Below are 25262 nucleotides of genomic sequence, written 5' to 3' on the forward strand. Positions count from 1 at the left end.
AGCTCAGCTTTGCAGAGCTAGTGGGATGGCGGTGCGTAAGACAAGGAGGACGGAACTGGCTGCACCTCGAGCTCTTGGAACGAGTTGTCTAAGGCTCTCCTCTTTCCCTCACCTGGGAAACAATCCACTTATTCATGCCTCTTCCCCATGAAGGGGCGGAAACCTGAAACTGCGGTCAAGAAATTTGCTCAGTGATTGGATTCAGAATAGCTAAACCGCCCTCGTAACTGCTGGATTGACCCCAATTGCCTTGAGCCTGTCACTTTAAGAAAAACGACGCTATCCTACTTCGACTATTCCTGCCTGTTCTTGGAGGATCGCTCTCTACAATCTTAAGTCTCAGCTCTGACCTGGAAGTAGAGGTAGCACGTGAGGTTTCAGGTCTATCGCTAAAAAGGGCGGACCTAGAGGGGCGTGCTCCCGTAGCGAACTGTCGCTTTAGCCAAGGGAGATCCGCGCCTCCATCCTCTACCCCGCCTCTTGTAACTCACTGGGAGAATTTTGCGCCAGTTAACTCCGCCGTTACTCGATGGCCCCTCAACTATCCCTTGGGTTCCGCCCAGTGGTCTCCGCTAGATTGGCAACGTTTAGGTGTGCGCATGCGCCCAAGCGCTTCTGCCTTTCGGACCGTCCCTTCCCTTAGACCTGAACTTTGCGCACGCCCAAAGGACTCTCCCGCTTCTTAGCGCGCCACCACTTCCCTGCGCTTGCGCATTCAAGCCGCCAGGTTTTCCTTTTCCGGGTCCCAACTGGGCTCGTTGGGCGCATGCGCCACTGCAGGTTGGCGGCTCGCGGCTCCTTTTTCCGGCCTCCCCCTTGGGCCGGCTCCCGCAGAAGCGGGGCGAGCGCGGAGCCCAAAACGAGTGACCTGTGACCCCGGAAGTGGACCTCAGGGTACCAGGGCTTTCCCCGGGCCGGAACCGAGGGAGCCGTCGCCTGCACCCCCAGAGCATCCACCCCACGCCCACCTCTGGATGCCGCCGACGGGTGCCCGGCCCTTGCCCTGCGCCTGCCTGCCGGCCCGGCCCTTGGGAGCAGATCTGGGCCGGGGGTGGGGGCCCGGACCCCGCCTCTGATGCGTCTCCACCCCCGCGCCTGGGTCTCGCACCGCTGACTGCCCGGGCCGGCCCCGCCCCCTGCTCGCACCCTAGCCCCACCGACCTCTCTCCTCCGCTGGGGGAGGCCATGGCGTGAGCGCGAGGCCGGGCCCCGGGGCCCTCGGGCGCCACGCGGGGCATGGGCCGGGGGCCGCCCCCATGAGGGTCCCGGGAGGAGGGCGCGCGCAGCAGCGGCGGGGCCATGGGGTCGCAGGTATTGCAGATCCTGCGCCAGGGAGTGTGGGCTTCGCTCACCGGCGGTTGGTTCTTCGACCCGCACCAGAGCACCTTCTCCAACTGCTTCCACCTCTATGTCTGGATCTTCCTGCTCACCTTTCCTTTCTTGCTGTACATGGTGAGACGCTGCCACCACCTGTAACTCCCGCCGGGGAAAGGGAGGGCAGATGTCACGGAGGGGTGCAACCTGGCAGGGATTCTGGGCTGTGGCTTGGGCACTAGGATGTAGGAAGAGGACTCAGTGCAGAGTTTGGAGTGTGTGGAGGAGAGGCCAAAATTTTCTGGCTTGGGTGACCTTGAGACCCTCACTTCGTTTCTCTCCAGTTAGAAAGAAGACAGGGCCCTCTGCCAGGGCTTTCTTACTAGTTGTATGCAGGGGCGATGAAGTCCTGTTGTGAATTTGTGAATCCTAGTTTTGACTGTGGCGTTAGGTCCACCCCACGGGGGCAGGGCTGTGTGAAGAGGGACCTGACTTGCTGCCACCTCCAGGTCCTGCCCCCCAGCTTGATGGTGGCTGGTGTGTACTGCCTTGTGGTGGCTGTCATCTTCGCTGCCATCAAGACTGTGAACTATCGGCTGCATGCTATGTTCGACCAGGGCGAGATTGTGGAGAAGCGCAGCTCTACCATGGGGGAGCCAGAGGAAGAGCCTGCCCAGGGGGACGGCAGTCTGCCCAGGTGGGGCGAGGCAGGGCCTGTGTTGGAAATGGAGGGTCCTTGGTGCCTGGGCCTGAGCGCTGGAGGATGGAGAAGGGGCTTAGGGAACATTGGGTCCAAGAACGGTTGAACGTTCTATGGTTGGCCCTGGATTCATCAGGGGGATCTGTGTGGAGAGTAGAGCGATGGGGATGTTGGGAGAAGTACTACATGAAGAGGGAGGGTTAGCTGAAAGCTACTGTTCTTCTCCACTGCTAGGGATCCTGGAGTGGAGATGACAGTATTTCGAAAAGTGAGTTCCACACCCCCCGTACGCTGTAGTTCTCAGCATTCCGTGTTTGGCTTCAACCAGGTCTCGGTGAGTGGTCCTGGCCCTCTCCCTTCCCCACTCCTCTCCTGAGAGCCTGTCCCCAACATGGGTATGTCCTGAACCTACTTTTTGCCCTGTTTGCTCCTTCGTACTTTTTTTTCCTATTGCTCAGGAGTTGCTGCCCCGGCTGGAGGACTCTGGGCCCCTCAGAGGTAGGTGGCTGCTGTTCAGAGCTGAAGGTGGTGGTGTGGAGTAGGGGATGGCGCGTGGAGGCCTTGAGGTCCTGCTGACGCTTCTGGGGCTGTGGTTGCAGACATCAAGGAGCTGGTGCGGGAGCAGGGCAGCAACAACGTGATCATGACCTCTGCCGATCGAGAGATGCTGAAGCTAAGCTCACAGGAGAAGCTGAGTGAGTGGGCATGTTGGCAAGAGCCTGGGGAGAAGACTAGCTGCCTTGTCTTTGAGTCACCCCAACTTTTACTTCCCTGGGCTCTCTGTGTTCTCTCAGATTGGACCTCCTCAGTGTCCTGCCCCACTGGGTTCTCAGAAGGTGGGGCCATAGGATCCCCTCAGCCACCGGTCCCTTTTGTAGAATGCCATTCTGTCGTCTTCTGTCTTCTTGTGTTCTGATAGTTGGAGACTTCCCCCAGACGCCTCCAGGGGCTGCCCCAGACCCATCTCTCCCCAGCACGGACTCCTCAGAACGTTCTCCCCTGGCTGGAGATGGCGCCCCCTGGAGTGGGAGCAGCGTGGCTGACACTCCCATGAGCCCCCTGCTGAAGGGGAGCCTCAGCCAGGAGCTGAGCAAGAGCTTCCTGACGCTGACCCGGCCCGACCGGGCCCTGGTGAGGACCAGCAGTCGACGGGAACACCGCCGCGGAGCGAGTGGCTACCAGCCCCTGGACCGGCGGGGCTCGGGTGAGCCCACACCCCAGAAAGCTGGCTCCTCAGATTCCTGCTTCAGTGGCACTGACAGGGAAACGTTGAGCAGCTTCAAGAGCGAGAAGACCAACTCGACCCACCTGGACAGCCCCCCCGGTGGGCAAGCCCCCGAGGGCAGCGACACAGACCCACCCTCGGAGGCAGAGCTGCCCGCTTCACCAGATGCTGGGGTCCCGTCAGATGACACACTGCGTTCCTTTGACACAGTCGTAGGAGCAGGGACGCCTCCGGGCCCGGCTGAGCCGCTCCTGGTTGTACGGCCCAAGGACTTGGCCCTGCTGCGGCCTAGCAAACGGCGGCCACCTGTGAGAAGACACTCCCCCGCTGGCCGTGCCCCTCGGCGGCCGCTGCTGGAAGGCGGGGGCTTCTTCGAGGACGATGACACCAGCGAGGGCAGTGAACTGAGCCCGGCCTCCAGCCTCCGGTCCCAGCGCCGCTACAGCACCGACAGCTCCTCGTCCACTTCCTGCTATTCCCCTGAGAGTTCTCGGGGTGCGGCGGGGGGGCCCCGGAAACGACGGGCCCCCCACGGGGCTGAGGAGGGGACGGCTGTGCCTCCCAAGCGGCCCTATGGGACCCAGCGGACGCCTAGTACCGCCAGCGCCAAAACGCACGCCCGCGTGCTGAGCATGGACGGGGCAGGGGGTGATGGCCTGAGGGGCCCCCTGGCTGGCTCCAAGGCTGAGCTGGAGGTCCAGGCGGGGGTGGAGCTGGCAGCCGGTGAGCCCGCTGTGCTGCCCGCCGAGGCCCGCCGGGGACCTGCGGCCAACCAGCCTGGCTGGCGGGGGGAGCTGCAGGAGGATGGTGCTGTGGGGGGAGGTGAGTGCCGGCTCCAGAGCTGGGGGGAGGCGAGCTCGGTAGGGACGTGGGTTTGGGCCAGGGGCAGCTGGAGTGGACCTCTGTCTCAGGCAGCAGATGGACAAGGACGCAGCGACCTAGTGACGTTGGCTGCCAGGCGCCTCAGATGAGCAAGGCTGGAGTGGTGAGGAGACCGAGGCAGAGACCTCAGGCACCTGGCTCCAGGTCCTGCAGGTAGCACCTGGGCCTCTGCTCTTTGAGGACTCTGAGTAGCCACGCTCATTCTCCTGGGTCGCCAGTGGGGCAGAGCAGATCATGTCCTTGTTTCCGCATGTGGAAACTGAGGCCCGCGTGGTTAGGTGACCTGGCTGGGCCACAGAGGCGGGATACGGTTGGACTAGGCCTGACCTTTAGCTCCATCCATGCAGGGGCATCTGTCTCCCTCCCTCCCCCAACCCTCCCTCAGGCTCTGTCCAAGCCTCTGTCACTTATGCTCGGGGGGCCTCTCTCTCTGGTCAGCTGCCGAGGAGACTGGCAAGCGGGACCGCTCAAGCAGCGTGAGGCGGGCACAGGCCATCCGGAGGCGTCACAATGCCGGCAGCAACCCTACCCCCCCCGCCTCGCTCATGGGCTCGCCGCCCAGGTGAGCACCTGCCGGCTGCTTGGACGGGAGTGGGGGCCGGCTGGTTCTAAGGGGTGCTGACCATGAGCCGACCCCTCCCCAGCAGCCTGCAGGAAGCTCAGCGGGGCCGGGCTGCCTCCCATTCCCGGGCGCTGACGCTGCCCTCTGCCCTGCACTTCGCCTCCTCGCTGCTGCTCACTCGGGCCGGCGCCAACGTGCACGAGGCCTGCACCTTTGACGACACTTCCGAGGGTGCTGTGCACTACTTCTATGATGAGAGCGGTGAGCCCCTCCCCCGGTCCCTGGCCAAGCCTCTTTCTCTTCCGCTGAGGGTCGTGGTCCCAGCAGCTGTGCTCTTGGTGCCCAGGGGCTGGGCTGCCATCCAGGGGAACCCAGCAGAGGGTGCTGGGTTGGTGCCCACGTGGGTTGGGCCTCGGTGCTCCTGTCCCTGACAGGCTGCCTTGTGTCCCACACTTGTGCCCCAGGCGTGCGGCGTTCCTACACCTTTGGCCTGGCTGGAGGCGGCTACGAGAACCCTGTAGGGCAGCAGGGGGAGCAGGCAGCCAATGGTGCCTGGTGAGTCTCCAAGCTTGGGCTCTCCCGACCCAGCAGCCGATGGGCTGCCATTTCTGGGGAACTTTCTGTATTCCTTCTTTGGGCTGGGCAGGGGCAGCTCAGACCTCTAGGAGGAGAGGAGGGTGGGCAGCGGTGAAGGGTGGACCTGCAGGGATCCCTGAGGTCTCTGGTTCCGTGGCACTTCCAAGCAGGAGGCTTCCAGGGTCTTCCAGGACCTGGGAGGGAGGCACTTCTGCCACCTGACTCCTCTGGACACCCCTGCGCTCCTGGGTATTGGAGCAGCTCCCTTCCCCCAGTCATGGCCTGGCCTTGGCCTCGACCCCATTCCATTCCCAGCCTCACCCATAGCCCTGACCCTCACGGCCGCTGTTCCCACAGGGACCGCCACTCGCATTCCTCCAGCTTCCACTCAGCTGATGTCCCAGAGGCGACAGGTGGCTTGAACCTGCTACAGCCGCGGCCCGTGGTCCTGCAGGGCATGCAGGTGCGCCGAGTGCCCCTGGAGATCCCAGAGGTGAGGAGCCAGCATCGGGGAAGGAGCTGCAGGGGGCGGGGTGCAGACCACCAAGCATCCACCCAGGCACCAGGAGGGACAGGTCACCCTGAGTGAGGGCTCCAGGGGCCCTGAGATAGCTGTCTTGACCTTTGATGGCCAGCACAGGGTGCACAGGTCCTGGACCTGAATGGCTCAAGGAGTCGCTTATTTATTTACTCGTTCAACGTACATGCCTGGAATAGTTTTGTTTGCCCTGGAGGGGCCCACAGTTAGTGGGGATGGTGGGTGCTAGCAGTGGCACTTGCAGAAGGGGCAGTTGAGCTCGCCTGGCAGTGGCAGTGCTGCCTCCTGTGCTGGGCGCCTGACGTGGGGTGTCTTGAGGCATGCTGTTGGAGCTTGTCCGTCTCAGCAGAGCTAGCAAGAGCGCCACCTTTCGTTCCTGAAAGCGTCCTGAGTGGGCAATAACTGATGTGGTTGGCCAGGGAATAACAGAAGTACTAGGGATGTATGAGACACAGACTCAGAGTTAAACGACAGTCGTGAAAGTAGCACCCACACACCCAGGGCCACAGAGAGGCCACGGGCAGCGCCCAGAAGCCCCACGTGCCCCTTCCTGACGCGATTATTCTCCTGACGGTCACGTGGGATAGCAGTGTTATCCTTCCACAGCCGAGGGTCTCCACCAGAGGCAGGGGCCCTGCTGCTGGGCTCTCCAGAGCCCAGCACAGGGACAGGCTCGTAGTTGTATCCCGTAAACACTTGTTGAATTAAAGACACGAGAAGCCCAAAGAGATTAAGTAGTTGGTCCAGGGCCTCGCAGTGCTGGCACCGGCACCGAGGCCCGTCCTCAGGGCTGGCGCTCCGTGTGCTCCAGGGTAGGGGGGTCTGAGTGACCCTGAGGGCTCTGTCTGGGAGGAGAGTAGTGTTTGTGCTGGCTCCTGAAGGATAAGGTGGATTTCTCTGAGCCCAGGAAGAGACGGGAGATGCTGCCTGAGTGGGGAAGACAGACGCAGGAGCTAGTAATCCTGGCGTCCAGCAGCCCTGGAAGCCCCCACGGCCACTGAGCCCCGTCCTGGGAAGCTGGAGGAAGGAGTAGGCCCTTGGATGGAGGGTCAGGGCAGGCCGCGGGGCTGCTACATGGTGGGGACTTTCTGTGGTGACCAGCCAGTGTGTGCTGGGGGGTGGCAGTGGACCACGGGGGCGGGGGGTGCGGGGCTGATGGCCGCGGCCATGGGGACCGCAGTTTGACCTGCTGGACCAGGACTCCCTGCACGAATCCCAGGAGCAGACACTGATGGAGGAGGCGCCGCCCCGGGCCCAGCACAGCTACAAGTACTGGCTTCTTCCCGGCCGCTGGACCTCTGTGCGCTACGAGCGGCTCGCCCTGCTGGCCCTGCTGGACCGGTGAGCACCCACCCCCTCATCCCCCAGTCCTTGATCGTCCCTGGCCCCTGGCCTTCCAGACTTTGAACGTGTGGAGGCTGTCATGGCAACAGAGAACCTACCTGCTGGGGTCGCTGAGGGTGCGTGGAGAGCTGGAGTCTGCAGTGGGGTTTCTTCAGGTGCTTCTGGGTGCAGAGGGGCGGCCGAGGGGGTGGTGCTCTGGTCGCTCCTCTCCCAGAGCTTTGCTGGAGACGTTGTTCCTGTTCAATGTGTTGTTTTTTATTTGCTTCTGGGTGAGTGTCAAGTAAATTGAATCCTGTACCCTGAAAGAGCTAACGAACCATCTGTCTTAGCTTTCCGTGTTTTCGGGAGGAAACTGAGGCCCAGAAAGCGAGAGAGATCAGATGGCGTTTGTTGTCGGGGTGGATCGTTTGGGCCTGGAACCTGTCCTGGCTCCCCGTGTTCTGGGTTTCTCCCGGCGCTGTGGCCGGTGTTTGGGGGGCATCGTCTGTGTGCGTAGCATAGCAAGTGGGAGCCGGAGATGGGCAGATGCCAGAGTGGTGGCACCTGAGGCCTCAGGGTCTAGAGGGGGCAAAGACTGGGATCGGGATGCAGGGTAGCAGTGGAGTGGCTTCCTGGAGCGGGTGCCGCCTGGCCCTGGCCCTGAGAGGGCACAGCTTCACATACTCAGGATGGCGGCTGGCGTGGACACTGGCCTGAACATGGGCCTCTGTGGCTGGCTCCTGTTTCCCCCATCCCCTAACCCCTTGCCCCACCAGCAGGTGAGGGGGTGGGTGTGCTCTGACCCTGCTGTCTCTCCAGGACACGGGGGCTGGTGGAGAACATTCTCGGCGTCGGCCTCAGCAGCCTCGTCGCCTTCCTGGGCTACCTGCTTTTGCTCAAGGGCTTCTTCACCGACATCTGGGTCTTCCAGTTCTGCCTGGTCATCGCCTCCTGCCAGTATTCCCTGCTGAAGGTCAGGCCTGGCTTCCTGGGTCTCTTCCCTGCCATCTCTTCCCAGATGCACCCCCCTTCCCAGGACCCCTCTTGAGCGGGTTGAGCTCGAAACCCGCTCGAAAGCAGCTACGATGCTTCAGATCCCCTGTAGCCACCCCCCATCCTACAAATGAGAGAACTGAAGCTCAGGACGGTTCAGGGGCCTGCCCTGGTCATTCATAAGGGCCCAGAAGTGGAATCAAACAGATCCTGGGGCCTCTGACCCTCCCGTGGGCGCTGGCTCTCATCACCAGTGTAGCTCTTGTCTCTTCCAGAGCGTCCAGCCTGACGCAGCATCCCCCATGCACGTGAGTACCAGCAGAGCAGCACCTTTCCCCGCCAGGCTCAGGCCTGGGTCCTGGGCGGGACTGAGACCAGGTGGGGAGGGGGTCGGTGGGGGAGAGGCAGGGCTCCCTCAACCACCCCCATCACCCCTAGCTCCTTGGTCCTTCTGCCCCCAGCATGCCAAGCTTTCTATCTTGGACCCAGGGCCAGGCACGGGACACGTGAGCGTGTGTGTGTGCACGTACAAGTAGGGTGTTCAGTGGGGGAGGCCTGGCTCCTCACAGGCCCCCCTCCCCAGGGCCACAACTGGGTGATCGCATACAGCCGGCCTGTCTACTTCTGTATCTGCTGTCTGCTCATCTGGCTGCTGGACGCCCTGGCCTCAGCTCAGCCTTTCCCGCCCGTCTCCCTCTACGGCCTCACGCTCTTCTCCGCCTCTTTCTTCTTCTGCGCCCGTGATGTAGCCACTGGTAAGGCCGGGCAGGGTTGAGGTTGCCCAGGGAGCGAGGCCCCAAGGGTGGGCCGAGGGGCAGCCTGCAAGCTGACCGGGCCTCCGCTTCCCCTCCCCGCCAGTGTTCACCTTGTGCTTCCCGTTCGTCTTCCTCCTGGGCCTCCTGCCCCAGGTGAACACCTGTCTCATGTACCTGCTGGAGCAGATAGATATGCACGGCTTTGGGGGCACAGGTATGGGGCCCACGGGTGGCTCGGGGGTGTGGGGGCCGTGCGGGGCCCAGGAGGGGCTGTGGATTGTGGCTGCGGCTCTGGCCGCTCACTGAGCCTTCTCCCGCGGCGACATGGTAGATTCTGAGAGCCCATCTCTTCCCCTCCCCTCCCCTCCCCTCCTGTCTCCTCCGCAGGCAAGTGGTTTAAACCCAAGAATGCCAGGGGTTCCGAAGGCCTCTCCGGGCTGGGGGGAGCCGAGAACAGTGGGCTGGGGACGGGGTCTGGGGGAGTTGAGGGGCAGCGGGGGGCGGTGGGGTGGGCGGCCGGCAGGTGGGAGCTGGGCTTTACTAAAGGCTGTCGCTCACCTCGCAGCCGCCACCAGCCCCCTCACTGCGGTCTTCAGCCTCTCGCGCAGCTTGCTGGCTGCTGCCCTGCTCTACGGCTTCTGCCTCGGAGCCATCAAGGTAGGGATGGCCTGTCGGTGGCGGGCATACTGGAGCCCAGGGGGTTGTTGGGACAGGGCTGTGAACTGGGCTCAGCAGTGGCTTCTCCCACGGTTGGGGGACCACCCTCCGCCACCATGCTTATCCTCATCCCCTCTGACCAGCATGGGTTCTCTTCCCAGACTCCTTGGCCAGAACAGCACGTCCCCGTCCTTTTCTCTGTCTTCTGTGGCCTCCTGGTGGCGCTGTCCTACCACCTAAGCCGGCAGAGCAGTGACCCCACCGTGCTCTGGTGGGTGCCCACATGTACCTGTCCGTGTGCGCACGTGTATACCTGTTTGCGTGTGTTTGTACGTGTGTGTCTGTGCATGTGCCTGTCACCACCTGACATGGCAGGGGTTGGGGGGGGTGTCTGTGGGAGGAGGGGCAGCCTCCCCAGACCCAGGCCCCTGACTCTTCTCATGCCCCCCAGGTCTCTGATCCGGAGCAGGCTCTTCCCTGAGCTGGAGGAGCGGAGCTTGGAGACGGCCCGCGCCGAGCCCCCAGACCCACTGCCAGACAAGATGCGTCAGTCAGTGGTGAGGACCGGCAGTGTCAGGGTCTAGTCTTGGGGTGCGGGGGTGTGGTCAGCCACTGGGTGGCGGGGACACCCAAGCTGGTGTTTCCTGCCCCTGCAGCGCGAGGTCCTGCACTCTGACCTAGTGATGTGTGTGGTGATTGCTGTGCTCACCTTTGCCATCAGCGCCAGCACCGTCTTCATTGCCCTGAAGGTTCGTGTGGCGCAGGCCACCCCTCCCCCTCCCCCACCTCGGTTTCCGCCCCTGAGGGCCTGGGCAGCCGTGGCTTCACGTCCTTCTCTGCCCCGGCTGGCCTGCACCAGGTGGCTCCGTGGCCCTGTGGCCTGGTTCCCTTGGCTGAGCCTTCCGCCTCTCCCTCTTGCAGTCCGTGCTGGGTTTTGTGTTGTATGCGCTGGCTGGGGCCGTGGGCTTCTTCACCCATTACCTGCTGCCGCAACTCCGCAAACAGCTGCCCTGGTTCTGCCTGTCACAGCCCGTGCTGAAGCCGCTGGAGTACAGCCAGTATGAAGTGCGCGGTGAGTGCCCCCCGCCCCGGGCTGGGACCCCTCCACCCCTCCTGCCCTGATTTCCAGGCGGACCTGCAGCCTGATGGGAGCACAGGCCTCGCAGCTCAGAGTGCCAGCAGGGGGCAGCCTCTGCCCACACCTCCCCGTCCGCTCTGGCACTGCCCTGCGGCCCCTTCACTGCCCTCTGTACCCGCTCCTGCGCCCGCTTCAGCCCATGCCTCACTTTCACCCTGCCTGCTTTGCCCTTTTCCTACCTGCCTCGCAGTCTCTGAGGAGATGGGAGAAGTAGAACTCCAGGACCTTAAAGGGACACGTTGTCGAGAATTACAAGCTGGCTACCAACGAACTCCATCAGCCTGGCATGCGTTTTTACTTGGATTCTGCAACACAAACATCCCTGAGCCTATATTTAAACACCTGGATTTGTTTACTCTTTTCTTTTCTTCTTTAATATTTATTTGTGTATTATTTTGGCTGCTCCGGGTCTTAGTCGGCGCACGGGATCTTCATTGCAGCTTGTGGGATCTTTAGTTGCAGCATGCAGACTCTTAGTTGCGGCATGCATGTGGGATCTAGTTACCCGACCAGGGATCAAACCTGGGCCCCCTGCATTGGGAGCGCAGAGTCTTACCCACTGGACCGACAGGGAAGGCCATAAACATCTGGATTTGTTATGCAAAGGTCCACGTGCCTTTGTTTTCATAGACAATGAAGGAATTTGCCCACTGGGCCAGCATCTCCATGTGGCTGAAGTCAGCTCGAGCCAAGTGGCAGGGGCCCCTTCAGAAGGGCCCTGAGGCTGAGGATCACTGTGCACTTGGGCCTCACCCTGCCCGCCCTGGCTCCGGTGGGCACCTGGGGTGTCGTCATCAGCCTTTATTTCACAGACAGCCGACTGGGCAGAGCACCTGCCCTGAGCCCCCAACACACCTGACCTGGGCCTCATCGGCCTCGTTGCCCTCTTCTGGGCTGCCAGAGATCAACCACCTGCCCTGCAACCGCTCAGAGTCTTTAGGGACCCAGAATGCCACATCCCCACGTCCTGGGGTTTGCCGTCTGTCCAGGTTCCTTTGGAGAGCACACCTATCCTGCCCTGTGGTTGGAGGGGAATGCGGAGGACCCGCTGCTAGACAGCAGTCCCACCTTTCCACCTTTCGTTGCAGGTGCTGCCCAGGTGATGTGGTTTGAGAAGCTGTACGCCGGCCTGCAGTGTGTGGAGAAGTACCTCATCTACCCTGCTGTGGTGCTCAACGCCCTCACAGTGGACGCCCACACGGTCGTCAGCCACCCGGACAAGTTCTGTCTCTAGTGAGGACCGCCAGCCCCCTGCCATCCCACCGTCTACATCTCTGTGTGACACAGGGGGAAACTGAGGCCCAGAGAGGGAAGAACACCTGCCTCAGTTGCCCAGCAAGCTTAAGTAGGCCCCCAGCTCCTGACACCCTTGCCAGTGAAGCAGCTGCCTCTTCAAGAGCAGATGTATCTCTCCAGTGTGTCTGAAGGGGGTGATCTCTTTAGAGAGCAGAGACGAAGAGGCACCGGCCCAGAAGAGCAGGGGCCTGCCCAGCAGAGCCCAGGCCAGGGCCAGCAAGGGATGGGCACCCACACCCACTGTGCCGAGTCTCCGCCCAGTGCCTAACGCCCACCCCTCGCCCACAGCTGCCGGGCGCTGCTGATGACCGTGGCTGGGCTGAAGCTGCTGCGCTCGGCTTTCTGCTGCCCACCCCAGCAGTACCTGACCCTGGCCTTCACTGTCCTGCTGTTCCACTTCGACTACCCGCGCCTCTCCCAGGGCTTCCTGCTCGACTACTTCCTCATGTCCCTGCTCTGCAGCAAGGTGAGACTGTGCAGCAAGACTCCAGGCTGTGCAGCGGGAGCAGGCCTCTCGTGCCTCGGTGCGGGAGACCTTCCCCAGTCCACGTTAGCCACACTGGGGGCCTTCGCAGTGGTTCCTGGCGGGGCAGCGAGCATGCTGAGGTTTAAAGTGGGTAAGTGATTTGCCTCAGGTCTCCTGGAGCATTGGTGGTCAGCTGGGATTTGAAAAGGACCGTTCCCCGGCTCTGTGCTGGAGTCTGCAGTGGTGCCTGCAGGGCGACCCCAGTGCAGGCCTGAGCTTTCAGCTCAGTCATGTGGGCATTCTAGTCTGGTTTCTGGCCTGGCCCAGGATGGTGGCGATCCAGACTGTGTCCCCCTCTGAGGGCAGGGCTTGTGACTGGCTCTTAACTCTTGGTACCACAGTTGAGGCCCAGCCTCATCGCTGAGAGTGGCGTGGCCTGAGCAAGTCTGCTCTACCTTCTCGAATGTCAGTTTTCCCATCTGAGAAATGGGACAGCAGTAGGGGGCTCCCAGAGTGGTTCTACGAATTAAACGGCTAACGCCCCCTTGGTTGCTTTGTCTGGAGCTGCTGATGGTATCAGGGGCTTCGAGGCAGGTCCAGAGTGTAAGAGCTGGGAGTGATCTTGAGCTTGACTCCCATGTAGGCAGCAAGTGGCGTAGCCCCAAGGCTCTGAGTGGGTACTTGGTGGCCCCCCTCTCTGTGAGTGATCTGCGCATCTTTTACCTTCCCCCCTTCCAACCCTGCAGCTGTGGGACCTGCTGTACAAGCTGCGTTTTGTGCTGACCTACATCGCGCCCTGGCAGATCACGTGGGGCTCGGCTTTCCACGCTTTTGCCCAGCCATTCGCCGTGCCACGTACCCAGCCTGCCGCCTGCTGCCTGGGCGCGGGTGTGCAGGGAGGACCGTGGCCTGGATGGGGCTGGGGGCCGCCAGGCGGGTTGGCACGGGGTGGGGGGCTAGTGAGGGAGGCCGGGGAGGGTCCTGCGTGCCTGCCACCTCCTTGACTCGTGCCCAGACTCGGCCATGCTGTTCGTTCAGGCCCTGCTCTCCGCGCTCTTCTCCACGCCGCTCAACCCCCTGCTGGGTAGCGCCGTCTTCATCATGTCCTACGCGCGGCCCCTCAAGTTCTGGGAGCGCGACTACAAGTGAGTCTCGGCCACAGAAGCGAGTCCCGGGGGCGTCCCTGAGAGGGACTTGACAGAGGAGCGGGATGGCTGCACCGGGGGGCAGGTCGCTGGGAGACGGGAAGGAGTTTGGAGCCCAGGCTGGGTGGGGCGCTGTGGGCTTCGGCGAGGTGGCTGACCCACAAGAGGCAAAACTCGAGCCAGGCCGAGGCCTCGGGTTCACACCCTGCTTCCTGGCTGTGTGGTCCCGGGTGAGTCCCCTCATGTCCCTGAGCCTCAGCCTTCCCCTCTGTCATGGGGCTGTCGTGGTGTCTGCCTCAGGGTGCAGGGGTGCGGGTTCGGGGGGGAGGTGCTTGGGGCTGGCGGGAGCAGTCGTTAGCCCTGGGCAGCGTCGCCCTCTCGGCCACCCGTGGTGTCGCTCTCTCTGAACAGCACTAAACGTGTGGATCATTCCAACACCCGCCTGGTCACACAGCTGGACCGGAACCCTGGTGTGTACCCGGCCGTCGGGGGCTTTCGGGCGGGGCCTTCCTGGAGGGAGCCTTGCTCACGTGTCACGGTGTCCATCTGTCCGTCCATTCTGGGTTCCAGGAGCTGATGACAACAACCTCAACTCGATCTTCTACGAGCACTTGACTCGCTCGCTGCAGCACACGCTGTGTGGGGACCTGGTGCTGGGCCGCTGGGGCAACTATGGCCCCGGTGACTGCTTTGTTCTGGCCTCCGACTACCTCAACGCCCTGGTGCACCTCATCGAGGTGGGCAATGGCCTCGTCACCTTCCAGCTGCGTGGCCTCGAGTTCCGGGGTGAGTCGCGGGGCCGAGTTTGACAGTGTGTTGGGGCTGGACTCTAGCCCTGCTCTGCTCCAGTTTGCTGGGGCCCTTGAGCAAGGGGCTCTCCCCGCCGGGCCTGGGTTTCCTAGTCCGAGCAGTGAGGCAGCAGGCTCTCTCCGGCCCAGCCCCGTCCCTGCCCTGACTGCGGCAGGTCTGTAGCGACCAGGCTGCTCTGATGAAAGCTCGGACCTGGAGCTTCCGCTGGCCTGCTCTGCGGTCTCAGGCCAGGACCAGGTGGGGGGCCACACGTAAGCCCTGGTGAGTGAGCCGGCTCCTTGCCCTCAGGAAGCTGTGCCTGGAAGATGCCAGCTTCAGAGGGGCTCACAGATGCACAGGGGCTCTAGGCACAGCTCGGGAGCAACACGAGCCTGAGCTTCAGTCTTTGCGTCTATAGATGAGGAACCAGACCCTGTCCCCTCCCCCCAACGCTCAACGCCCCAGTTCCACCCATCGCGGCCACTGGGAGTCAGGAGGAGAGAGGGGCTTGTTTGTTAATCGGTTCACTTAATAATGGTTACTTGCGTTGCATCCCGGGGAGGTGCCTGGGCACTGTCTGGGGAGGAGGTAGGCTGGGGTGTCCCTGTGGCCCCCTGACTGGAGCCCCCCCTTCCCCGCAGGTACGTACTGCCAGCAGCGTGAGGTGGAGGCCATCACAGAGGGCGTGGAGGAGGATGAGGGCTGCTGCTGCTGCGAGCCTGGCCACCTGCCGAGGGTCCTGTCCTTCAATGCCGCCTTCGGGCAGCGCTGGCTGGCCTGGGAAGTGACGGCCAGCAAGTACGTGCTGGAGGGCTACAGCATCAGCGACAACAACGCTGCCTCCATGCTGCAGGTCTTCGACCTCCGCAAGATCCTCATCACCTACTACGTCAGGGTACGGGGGCAGGTGGCTGGGGGGCAGGGATCCCCGCCGGTGACTGCCCACTGGCCAGGAGCATCCCGAAGGCCATCCTCTGGATCCTTGGGGGCCTGTTTTGCCCAAGGGAAGCAGAGGCCTCAGAGAGTTTAATCAGCCTCCAAAGTGTCAGTGTTGGACAGCGGGCCTCAGAGGCCCATGTGACTCTCTGACGGTGGGGAGCCCGGGGCGGCGGGCCCCCTGTCACCCTCGTCCAGGAGGCTCACGTGGGGTGGTGAGTCCTGGGGGCCGGTGGGCAGCACGTGCACAGATCCTCTCTCTGGGAGGGGCATTGCTGATGCCAGCCTTCTAGACCACCAGCCCCGCCCCACGCCCCCCCAGTACAGAGTGACGATAACAGGAGCAGCGGTGGCGGGAACGACAGTCGTAGGAGCAGCCGCCAAGCAGCGGTGCTCACTGAGGGCTGGGCTCTGCCCGGCACCTCTCCTGGGCTGCGTGGAGCCCGCCACACCCTCCAGGAGAGGTCCCGCTGCCTCAGGTGCGGACAGCGACTTGCCTGAGGCCCTAGAATCAGGAGAAAGTGCCAGAGCTAGGCTTAGCCCAGGCCTGGTCCTCGCTGTCTCAGCCTGGGCACGCCAAGCCAGGCCTGAGGGTCTCGAGGCCTATGGTGACGTGGCAGGGGGTTGGTGAGGCATGGTGTGGGGTCTGAAGGCAGCCGTGGATTGGGTTCTGGGAAGCTTAAGGTATCGCCTTCTTTGCTGTGCCTGTCAACCCCCTTGAGAAGTGGGGATTCTCCCAGTTCTGTGAGGTGGCAGGGATGATGAGGGCGCTACAGGAGTGGGGTGAGTAGGGGGCTCACAGGTCCCCTCACACTCTCTTAGCATCTTCCCTGGGGCTTGTCGTGGGCCCAGACGGGGTGGCCTGTTGGAGTCCAGGTGAGCCTGCCCACCTGAGGTTCTCTCTAGGGCAGTCCTGTGCATCCCCTAGCTGTCCTTCACTGCCAGTGGGCACCCCATTTGTGTCGCTTGTCAGAGAAACTGCACTTTCTCTGCTGTGGATGTTTCCACCTGTCCACTCCTAGGGAAGGGCTTGTGAGCCTGCCCCATACTTATCGTCACCAAGAAAGAGGCTGTGGTCCAGAAAAAGGCATTCCCAGCCGCAGGTCACCCAGGGGTTACGGTCCTGTCCACCTTCCTCTCCCCGTCTCCTGAGAGGTGCTCCTGCCCAGGTCTCCCCACTTCCTCCCTCTCGGCCAGTGTAGGCTTCTCGTGGGGGTGCAGCAGACCCCAGCCAGGCCCCCGGCTAGCAGGCTGAGATGAGCGCCGCCCCTGTCCAGCTTCTTGAGGGGAAGCCGACTTGCCGCAGCTGCCTCAAAGGCTGGGCAGAATCACGGCCGTGTGGAGGCGCCTGGAGGACCCAGGGAAGGCTCTGCCCAGGATGGAGTGTGGGCTGAAGTTTGGAAGGATGAATGGGGGCTGCTGAGGCGGGGCCTGGGGGGAGGCAGGTGTGCAGGGCAGCCCCACGGGCCTGGGGCAGTTCAGGGATGTGTCCCATCCAGCCCTGGGCTTGGCAGACCAGGCGGAGCCTTCCTGTGCCGATTTAGCCCCCCTTGGCGCCTCCTACCCCTTGTCCTTCGTGGAAGTCACTGAGTGCAGTTGCGTGAGAGATTCAGTGCAACTCTCGTGGCCACGGAGACACTGGCCCTCACATCCACCTGCAGCCAAGCCTTGGGGTGCTCTTAGCATTTCCAAGCCCAGGCACATTCATTCTGCTGTTTGATTCTTTTTTTTTTTTTTTTTTTTTGCGGTACGCGGGCCTCTCACTGTTGTGGCCTCTCCCGTTGCGGAGCACAGGCTCCGGACGCGCAGGCTCAGCGGCCATGGCTCACGGGCCCAGCCGCTCCACGGCATGTGGGATCTTCCCGGACTGGGGCACGAACCCGTGTCCCCTGCATCGGCAGGCGGACTCCCAACCGCTGCGCCACCAGGGAAGCCCCTGTTTGATTCTTTTAGTAACTCTTGGAAGAGGCAAGGTCAGTGTAATAGGCCACTTTCACAGTTGAGAAAACTGAGGCTCACAGACCCATCCTTGCAGTTAGGTGGGATGAAGGCAGAAAAGGTGCCGCAGTCGTGATGCTTATGAGGATTCAGTGAGCTGCCCCACGTGAAACACGGAGCAGAGCCACTGAGCTGCCAGCAAATGCTTGCAGGCGGGCGCTGCTACTCCTGAGAACCACCCTCAGGGCTGGGCCCCAGGATTGCTGGTTCCGTAGAACACCACGTGGTTGTGCAAGTGAATGGAGCACTTCTGTGTGCCAGGCCAGCTCCTCCCCCAGTCCCCAAAGGTTTTTTTTCTGGTTCTTCTTGGGGGCTGCGGAGATGCCCTCTGAGCAAGAAGGTCAGTCTGGAGCCAGTCTGCCTGGAGCCCAAGCTGCCCCACAGCCCTCCTGCCCCCATTCACCCCATTAGGCTCCTGGTGCCCCTTCCTCTTGGTAAGGGGGCCACCCAGCCTTCCCCAGACTGCCCACTCACCTGTCACAGCCGAGGCAATGCTGGGGCCAGGCTCCCAGCTACCAGGCAAGCTGCTGTATGCCGGGAACCTATAGCCAATGGCCTCCAGGTGTCCCCACCATCACCACCCAGGGAGCTATCTGAGGCCCTTGGCTCTTCCTGGCTTGTACTGTGGCCGTTTTGCCCAGGCTCTTAGCCTTTCCATGTCCTGCCAGAGCCACCCTGCTGGACTCCCCTACTGCCTAGGTGCCCTCTGTTCATGGCCAGCTGCGCCAGCCTCCCCAGCTCTGGACTTCCCACCCTTTCCCCAGGCAGAAGCCCATCCCGTTGGCTCCATCCCAGGGCAGCACACAGAATCCCAGTAACCTCACTGGCTGCCAGCTGCCGGCCTCACACTGCCCATCCATGCTGGCTGTGTCAGCTGCCTACTTCCAAGAGCTCCTCTGCATTTGCCCAAACCCCTGCTTAGAAGCCAGCAGAATCTCTTAAAGGGTCCAGGAGCCCCGGACTTTGGGCACAGATGCCGTGCCTCTGGCTTTTTTCTGAGGGGAAGCCCTGTGGCTGTCACACTTAAGCTGCCTCAAGGGGCCCAAGACCTAGGGGCACTTAGGCCCCACTGGCCTGCAGGCAGCCCCACGACCTTAGTCTGACCTTCCGGGACCTCTGAGGTCTGGATGCCACAGCATCGTGGTATTGTGGTGCTGGCCAGCTCACCCTGCCCTGCTGTGTAATTGCGGGCAAGTCTGTCTGGGCCTCAGTTCCCCTTACAAACAGGGCAGGAGGGAAGGGCAAGCGTCCGAGCACTTGCCACAGTGCACCACCCTCCAGGGGATGCTTCGTGAGGAGGACTGCTTCCTGTCAGCTTTCCCCTTCCCCCTCCCCCCTCCCTGGCCGAGAGAAGGGCAGCAGACTTGCCTGTGGGTCTTCAGGGAGCTGAGATGGGACACAGGATGGGCGTCCCGGGAAGCTGACTTCAGCTCAGTCTAAGGGACAAACCTCTTTTTTTTTTGGCCACTCCGCATGCCTTCTGGGGTCCTGATTCCCTGACCCGAGATCGAACCCCTGGCTTTGGCAGCGAAAGGATGGAGCCCTAATCACTGGACCACCAGGGAATTCCCACGGAGAAGCCTCTCCACCCTGACGCTGTCTCCTGCAGTGGCCAGGGCCAGGGCGCTCCCCAGGCACTGACCCCAGCCCTCTCCTCCCAGAGTATCATCTACTATGTGAGCCGCTCGCCAAAGCTGGACGCCTGGCTGAGCCACGAGGGCATCGCGACAGCCCTGCGTCCTGTGCGGGCCCCTGGCTATGCTGACTCAGACCCCACCTTCTCCCTGAGCGTGGATGAGGACTACGACCTTCGCCTCTCTGGCCTCTCGCTGCCCTCCTTCTGCGCCGTGCACCTGGAGTGGATCCAGTACTGCGCTTCTCGGCGCGGCCAGGTCCGGCCACCGCTACCCTGGGGCTGCCTTCTCCCCTCGGCCTCCCCCCTCCCCGTGCAGGTTCTTCTCACCCTCAGCCTCCCTTGGCCTGGGCCCCAGCCCCCACCCCAAGTTCCCTGTCCCAGGTCTGAGCTGGGCTCTGGGGACGGGGGTCCTTGTGCCGCAGCCTGTGGACCAGGATTGGAACTCGCCGCTGGTCACGCTGTGTTTTGGCCTGTGTGTGCTGGGCCGCCGGGCCCTGGGGACAGCTTCGCACAGCATGTCGGCCAGGTGAGTGCCCGCAAGTCCAGCCGGGCCTGTCGCTCTCCCCTCCTCTACCTCCATGAAGAGCTCTGGGCCTCTGGCCTCAGCCCCCAGGGGCCGCATCAGTCCTTCCTTCAGTGGCTCTTTTACCCATGGTGACTTCGCTTGCTCCTCACCGCCCTGTGAGGGACATGGGCAGAGGTTGACCTCGTCAAGATGGCGAAACCAAGGCCCAGCATAAAGAGCCGTCTCCGCTCTGACCACTGCACATAGAGGCAGAGCTCAGGAAGCCAGGAGCCCCCTGTGCATTCACCTCCCCCCCTCCTCTTCCCCAGCCTGGAGCCCTTCCTCTACGGCCTGCATGCCCTGTTTAAGGGGGACTTCCGTATCACCTCCCCGCGCGACGAGTGGGTCTTTGCCGACATGGACCTGCTTCACCGCGTGGTGGCACCTGGGGTTCGCATGGCCCTCAAGCTTCACCAGGTAGGGAGAGGTGTGCCCAGGCAGGGTGGGGCGAGGTCTCTGCCCAGGCCAGGGGCCGCCAGCCTCAGCCCTCCGTCCTCCCTGCAGGACCACTTCACGTCCCCAGATGAGTATGAGGAGCCAGCCGCTCTGTATGACGCCATCGCAGCCAACGAGGAGCGGCTGGTCATCTCACACGAAGGCGACCCGGCCTGGCGCAGCGCCATCCTCAGCAACACGCCCTCGCTCTTGGCGCTGCGGCACGTCTTGGACGACGCCTCCGACGAGTACAAGATCATCATGCTCAACCGGCGCCACCTCAGCTTCCGTGTCATCAAGGTGGGGACGGCCGCTCGCCCGACCCGGTCCCCTTCCTGGCGCGGCCTCCTGACCCCCGCGTGTGGCCTCCGCAGGTGAACCGCGAGTGCGTGCGCGGCCTGTGGGCTGGGCAGCAGCAGGAGCTGGTGTTCCTGCGCAACCGCAACCCCGAGCGAGGCAGCATCCAGAACGCCAAGCAGGCGCTCCGCAACATGATCAACTCCTCCTGCGACCAGCCGCTGGGCTACCCCATCTACGTGTCGCCCCTCACCACCTCGCTGGCCGGCAGCCACCCCCAGCTGCGGGCATTGTGGGGCGGCCCCATCAGCCTGGGCGCCATCGCCCGCTGGCTTCTGCGCAGCTGGGAGAGGTGAGCTCCCACCCCCCGCCTCTAGCCCGCAAGGCCGGGGTCACGGGGCAGGAAGCCGGGGCTCGGAGAGAGGAAGCGGCTCTCTCCGGGGTCTGACTGAGGAAGTGCTGGAGCCAGGATTGAGCCCCGAGAGCTGACCCCTTCCCCGAGCTGACCCCTTCCCTGAGCTGACCCAACCGCACACCCCGCCCCCTCAGCCAGAGCTGAATGTGGCCTTTAGCCTGAAGCACCGTTGATGATGCTTCCCTTTTTTTTTTTTTTAAGGTTTATTTATTATTTATTTTATTTGTCTTTGGCTGTGTCGGGTCTTAGTTGTGGCATGTGCGATCTTCGTTGAGGAATGCGGGATCTTTTGTTGCAGCGTGTGGGCTTCTCTGTAGTTGTGGCGAGCGGGTTTTTCTTCTCTAGTTGTGGCGCGCAGGCTCCGGGGCCCATGGGCTCTGTAGTTTGCAGCACTCGGGCTCTAGTTGAGGCGGGCGAGCTCAGTAGTTGTGGCACATGGGCTTAGTCGCCCTGCGGCATGTGGGATCTTAGTTCCCTGACCAGGGATCGAACCCGTGTCCCCTGCGTTGTAAGGTGGAATCTTTCCTACTGAACCATCAGGGGAGTCCCCGATAAGCCCTCCCTTAAAAGCCCTGTAGGGACTTTCCTGGTGGTTCAGTGGTTAAGACTCTGTGCTTCCGCTGCAGGCGGTGCGGGTTCGATCCCTGGTCAGGGAATTAAGATCCCACATGCCACACAGTACAGCCTTAAGGGGAAAAAAAAAAAAAAAGCCCTGTGAAGTAGATGGCAAAAACCTTTTAGAAATAGGACTCTGGGTTCTGATATGGTAGGTGACCTGTCTTGGGTTGGGGACTTGTGCTTGTGAGGTCTTTGTATCTCCCACCCCCTACCAACCTCTTGTCCGCCTCCCATCCCCCAGGCTTCATAAGGGCTGTGGTGCCGGCTGCAACAGCGGCGGGAACGTGGATGACTCGGACTGTGGTGGAGGCGGAGGCTTGACTTCCCTCAGCAATAACCCCCCCTTGGCACACCCCACACCTGAGAACACAGCAGGTGAGCAGGCAGGGCTGCGCTGAACCGCTGAGTGGAGAGGGCAGCCTAGCCGACTGAAGTCTCTGCCCTCTTATCTGTCTCCCACAGGCGGTGGTGACCAGCCCCTCCCACCAGGCCCTGCCTGGGGCCCGAGGCCCTCCCTGAGTGGCTCTGGTGATGGGCGCCCCCCTCCTCTGCTGCAGTGGCCACCCCCTCGGCTCCCTGGACCATCCCCCGCTTCTCCTGCCCCCACTGAGGGTCCCAGACCCTCAAGGCCCCCTGGCCCTGGCCTCCTTAGTTCTGAGGGTCCCAGTGGGAAGTGGAGCCTGGGGGGTCGGAAGGGTCTAGGGGGATCCGAGGGGGAGCCAGCCTCAGGGAGCCCTAAAGGAAGCACCCCCAAATCTCAGGTACGGTTCTTATGGGAAGGTCGGGTCCTGGGCAGCTCAGGTCTGCTCTCCTACCAACCTATCTCCCCTCCCTCAGGTGCCCCTAGACCTCAGCCTCAGCCCGGACATCAGCACCGATGCCTCGCCTCCCAGAGCAGTGCAGGATATTCCGTGCTTGGACAGCAGTGCTCCTGAGAGTGGCACGCCCACTGGGGCCCTGGGCGACTGGCCTGCCCCCGCTGAAGAGCGTGAGAGCCCAGCTGCCCAGCCCCTGCTGGAGCATCAGTACTGAGTGGCCTGGTGCCCTCTGGGTCCCAGCCCAGGATTCAGAAACTTGGACCCCCAGCCTTTGGCCCTTTCTGCTGGACCACAGAACTGAGTGGCTTTGGCTCCCACATGTGAACCCTGACCTCTGGCTGCCTTAGCCAGAGCACCAGAACTGAGTATCCCAGACCTCTGACCTTGGCCCCTGATCTCTCATCCTAATTCAGGGCCTGGGCTCCCCAAACTGAGGCAGGCAGCCTCCCAGCTGGGCCCTAAGAGTCAAACCCATGGGCTGGTCCTGCTTCAAGCCCATGGCCAGGACTGACTTGGCCCCTCGGCCTGCACTGCCTGCTGGGGTAGCCCCTTGACCTTGGACTTGGGGCTGAAATGTGGGGAGGGGGGTTTCTTTTTCTTTTTTTTCTTTTTCTTTTTTTTTTTCGTGCTTCGGAGACACCAGAATTAATAACACTATTTTTGATTTTGGTTGGTAGTTTCTTCCATCTGGGGGTGTTTGGGTGGAGGGTATATGAGCACAGAGAGGGGAATGGGCTATGATGAAGATCAAGGTTAGACCAGGGTGGGGTTCAAGTAGGACTGGATCCTCTTTCTCACAAGCCTGTTGCCTTTTCTAGCCTTGATCCGAGGTTTGCAGTTGTTCCGTTTCTCACACCCAAGTGCTCAAAGACTTCTAGCTCCAGTGGCAGGTTCCTACAATTGTTAACCTTGACCTTGGCCAAAGCCTTTCTCTGAACCTCAGTTTCTCCAGTTATAAGTAAGAGGTGATACCTGTCTAAGGTGTTCTAAGAATACACGAGAGCGTGTGTAGGGCAGGGCCCAGTGCTTACGAGCAGAGTGCTTGTGAATAGCGGCACTTCCTGAGCACTTGCTCTGTTCCGGGATGGAGCTGAGCACTAGTTGTCCCGGTCTAGCCCTCCCAGTTGGTTGGGAAGGCAGGTACATTTGTTCCTGTTTCTCAGCCAAGGACTGGAGGCCCGACAGTTTACTGGGCTGGGCCGGGCCTGTCGTGGGGCAGCCCTTCAGACTGCCCGCCGCCAGGCTTCCAGTCCCCGCCCGCTGCGCTTCCCGCCGACGGAGACTCCCGGGCCGGCCCCGCCCCCTCCGCTGCAGTTCCGCCCCCGGCATAGCCCCACCCCCAGGCGGAGCCGGCGCCCGGAGCTGTAGCGGGAGAGCAGGCAGCTGGATCCCATCGCGGGAGGAGGCGGCAGAGGTACCGGCGGGAGAGGGGGGAGCGGAGGCACCGCGGTCGGGCGGAACAGGGAAGAAAGTGGCCTGGCGTGGGCCTGGGTGGTGTGTGGGTGGGAGGGGTCCTCGCCGCGCTCGCCGTCTGCACGCTCCCAACCTCCCGTTGGGCTCCAATCTCAAGTCAGCACGTCCAGTCCCCTGCCTCTGGCCGGTGCTGCCCCCTACCTCCTTTGCGGGACGGCCTGGCCCGCCCGGTGTGCGGGTGAGCGGATGCGGTGCCTCCCGACTCCCCTCAGCGGCACTGGCGACTGCCCTTCTGCCTGTCGGCTGTGTGCTCCCCTTATTCTGGGTCTCCCCTTCTCCCTGGGCGGCCTCCAACCCAGCCTTTGCACACCGTCCCCTGGTCCCGGGCCTGGCCTGGGAGGAAACATCTGTCGCGCCCCCTGGCAGCAGAAACGGGGTCATGACCTCCAGATGTGCTGGGAAGCGTCCAGCGCCTCCTCCTGGGGCAGCCAGGCCTTCCGGATCTGTGGGAGCGGGCCGGCCCCCTCCTCCCCAGTGACACAGGCCGTGAGGAATGTCCCGGCCTCAATGGACCCTGTGTGAAGCTGCCGGGTGGGGGGCAGAGCCCAAGAACATCCCCCAAGGCAGGCCAGAGCCCGGCACTGGGCCAGAGCAAGAGGCAGCCCGTGGGCTGTGCACGCACAGATACACAGAGCTCAACCCACACGGAGCAGGGGTCTGCGCAGACCTCATGTCCCCTGTCACCCCCATCACACACACTTCACACACACCACAGCCGAGGCCCTGGAGCTTGGCACATGGAGCCAGGGCCTGCATCTGACACCACACACTTAACACAAGGCCAGCTCCGCTCGCTTCACCTTCCTGTCGGTCTTCCAGCAGTGTTGGGAGGGGACAGGGATGGTTAACCCCATTTTAGAGGTGAAAGAACAGAGACTCAGGGTCAGTGTCACGAACTTGTCCTAGGAGAAGCCAAGGGAGGAGGCACTCTGAGCCTTGTCCTGGAGCTTTAGCTGAGGGGTGCAGAGCCTCTGCCTCCATCCCCTCCTAGCCCAGCCCTACACAGTGTCACCGGATGATGCACAAAGACTCACCAGCAGGTGCCTGCACCCCTAGTGGGTCACCCACATCCCTGTCCCAGCCACCCACTCCATCCTGGGTTCACCTGAGGGTGACTCCCCTTTGCACCTGCCCCTGGTCTCGACACATTTTTCGCACTTAAGCAGGTCCCTGCGGCCTTGGGTGTCTCACTCTTACATCCTGTGAGACCTCGAGCCTTAGCCCAACCCCCCACCTGCCCCACACCTACTCACACAGTGTTAGGAGTGGGGAGGTACAGCACTGTTTAGGCCCTGGAGATTGGCAGGCCCAGGTTCAAATCCTAGCTGATATGGAATTGCTTCAGTCAAGAGCATCCCCTTATCTGGACCTCAGTTTGTTTGTCATATGGGGTTCAGATTCTCCTCTCAGCATCAGTGGGGCCAGGTAGGCAGAAGTCCCCATGGGTCCCAGTTCCAGCAAAGGGGCCTGGTCAGCATGACTCCCTCCCGTACCCCCAGGTATGGCTACAGAGGCCTGCAAGAGAGTGAGCCCAGGCCTGTCCTTCAGGTTAGGTTGACTTAGGTCCCATGACTGAGCTAATGTGATCCCAGCACCTTCCTCAGGATGTGGGGCCGGGCAGGGGGCTGGGCCCAGAGTTGGGGCCACTTCCCGTGCTGAAGGAAGTGCTCTTGCTGTTCCTGCTGCCCCGCCAGTGCCCCCTGGGAACCCCT

The 25262-nt window shown here is 62.4% G+C and overlaps 1 protein-coding gene across 5 annotated transcripts; it reads left to right on the forward strand.

Moving 5' to 3' along the window:
• The first annotated feature begins 783 nt into the window (after nt 1-783).
• Nucleotides 784-22924, forward strand: PCNX3 (pecanex 3). Of its 5 annotated transcripts, none has more exons than XM_082845371.1 (35): nt 784-894; nt 1824-2011; nt 2249-2348; nt 2473-2512; nt 2614-2709; nt 2934-4061; nt 4560-4683; nt 4766-4944; nt 5148-5238; nt 5617-5752; nt 6978-7138; nt 7940-8093; nt 8389-8421; nt 8697-8868; nt 8972-9082; nt 9434-9525; nt 9687-9796; nt 9977-10082; nt 10182-10274; nt 10447-10597; nt 11752-11896; nt 12248-12425; nt 13172-13280; nt 13441-13570; nt 13982-14040; nt 14141-14356; nt 15001-15254; nt 18955-19185; nt 19352-19455; nt 19764-19911; nt 19999-20229; nt 20304-20578; nt 21501-21634; nt 21722-22020; nt 22097-22924. In XM_082845371.1, the coding sequence occupies exons 2-35, from the start codon at nt 1842-1844 to the stop codon at nt 22289-22291; spliced, it is 5955 nt and encodes a 1984-aa protein (XP_082701497.1). In that variant the 5' UTR covers nt 784-894; nt 1824-1841; the 3' UTR covers nt 22292-22924. The 5 variants fall into 5 exon arrangements, with proteins under 5 accessions (XP_082701497.1, XP_082701493.1, XP_082701495.1 ...); XM_082845367.1 differs by lacking the exon at nt 784-894 and adding an exon at nt 1127-1452; XM_082845369.1 differs by lacking the exon at nt 784-894 and adding an exon at nt 1127-1452 and having other exon boundaries at nt 7017-7138.
• The last annotated feature ends 2338 nt before the right edge of the window (nt 22925-25262 follow it).

The sequence above is a fragment of the Leucopleurus acutus genome (genome assembly GCF_964270905.1).
Source record: "Leucopleurus acutus genome assembly, chromosome: 8".
Classification (NCBI taxonomy): domain Eukaryota; kingdom Metazoa; phylum Chordata; class Mammalia; order Artiodactyla; family Delphinidae; genus Leucopleurus; species Leucopleurus acutus.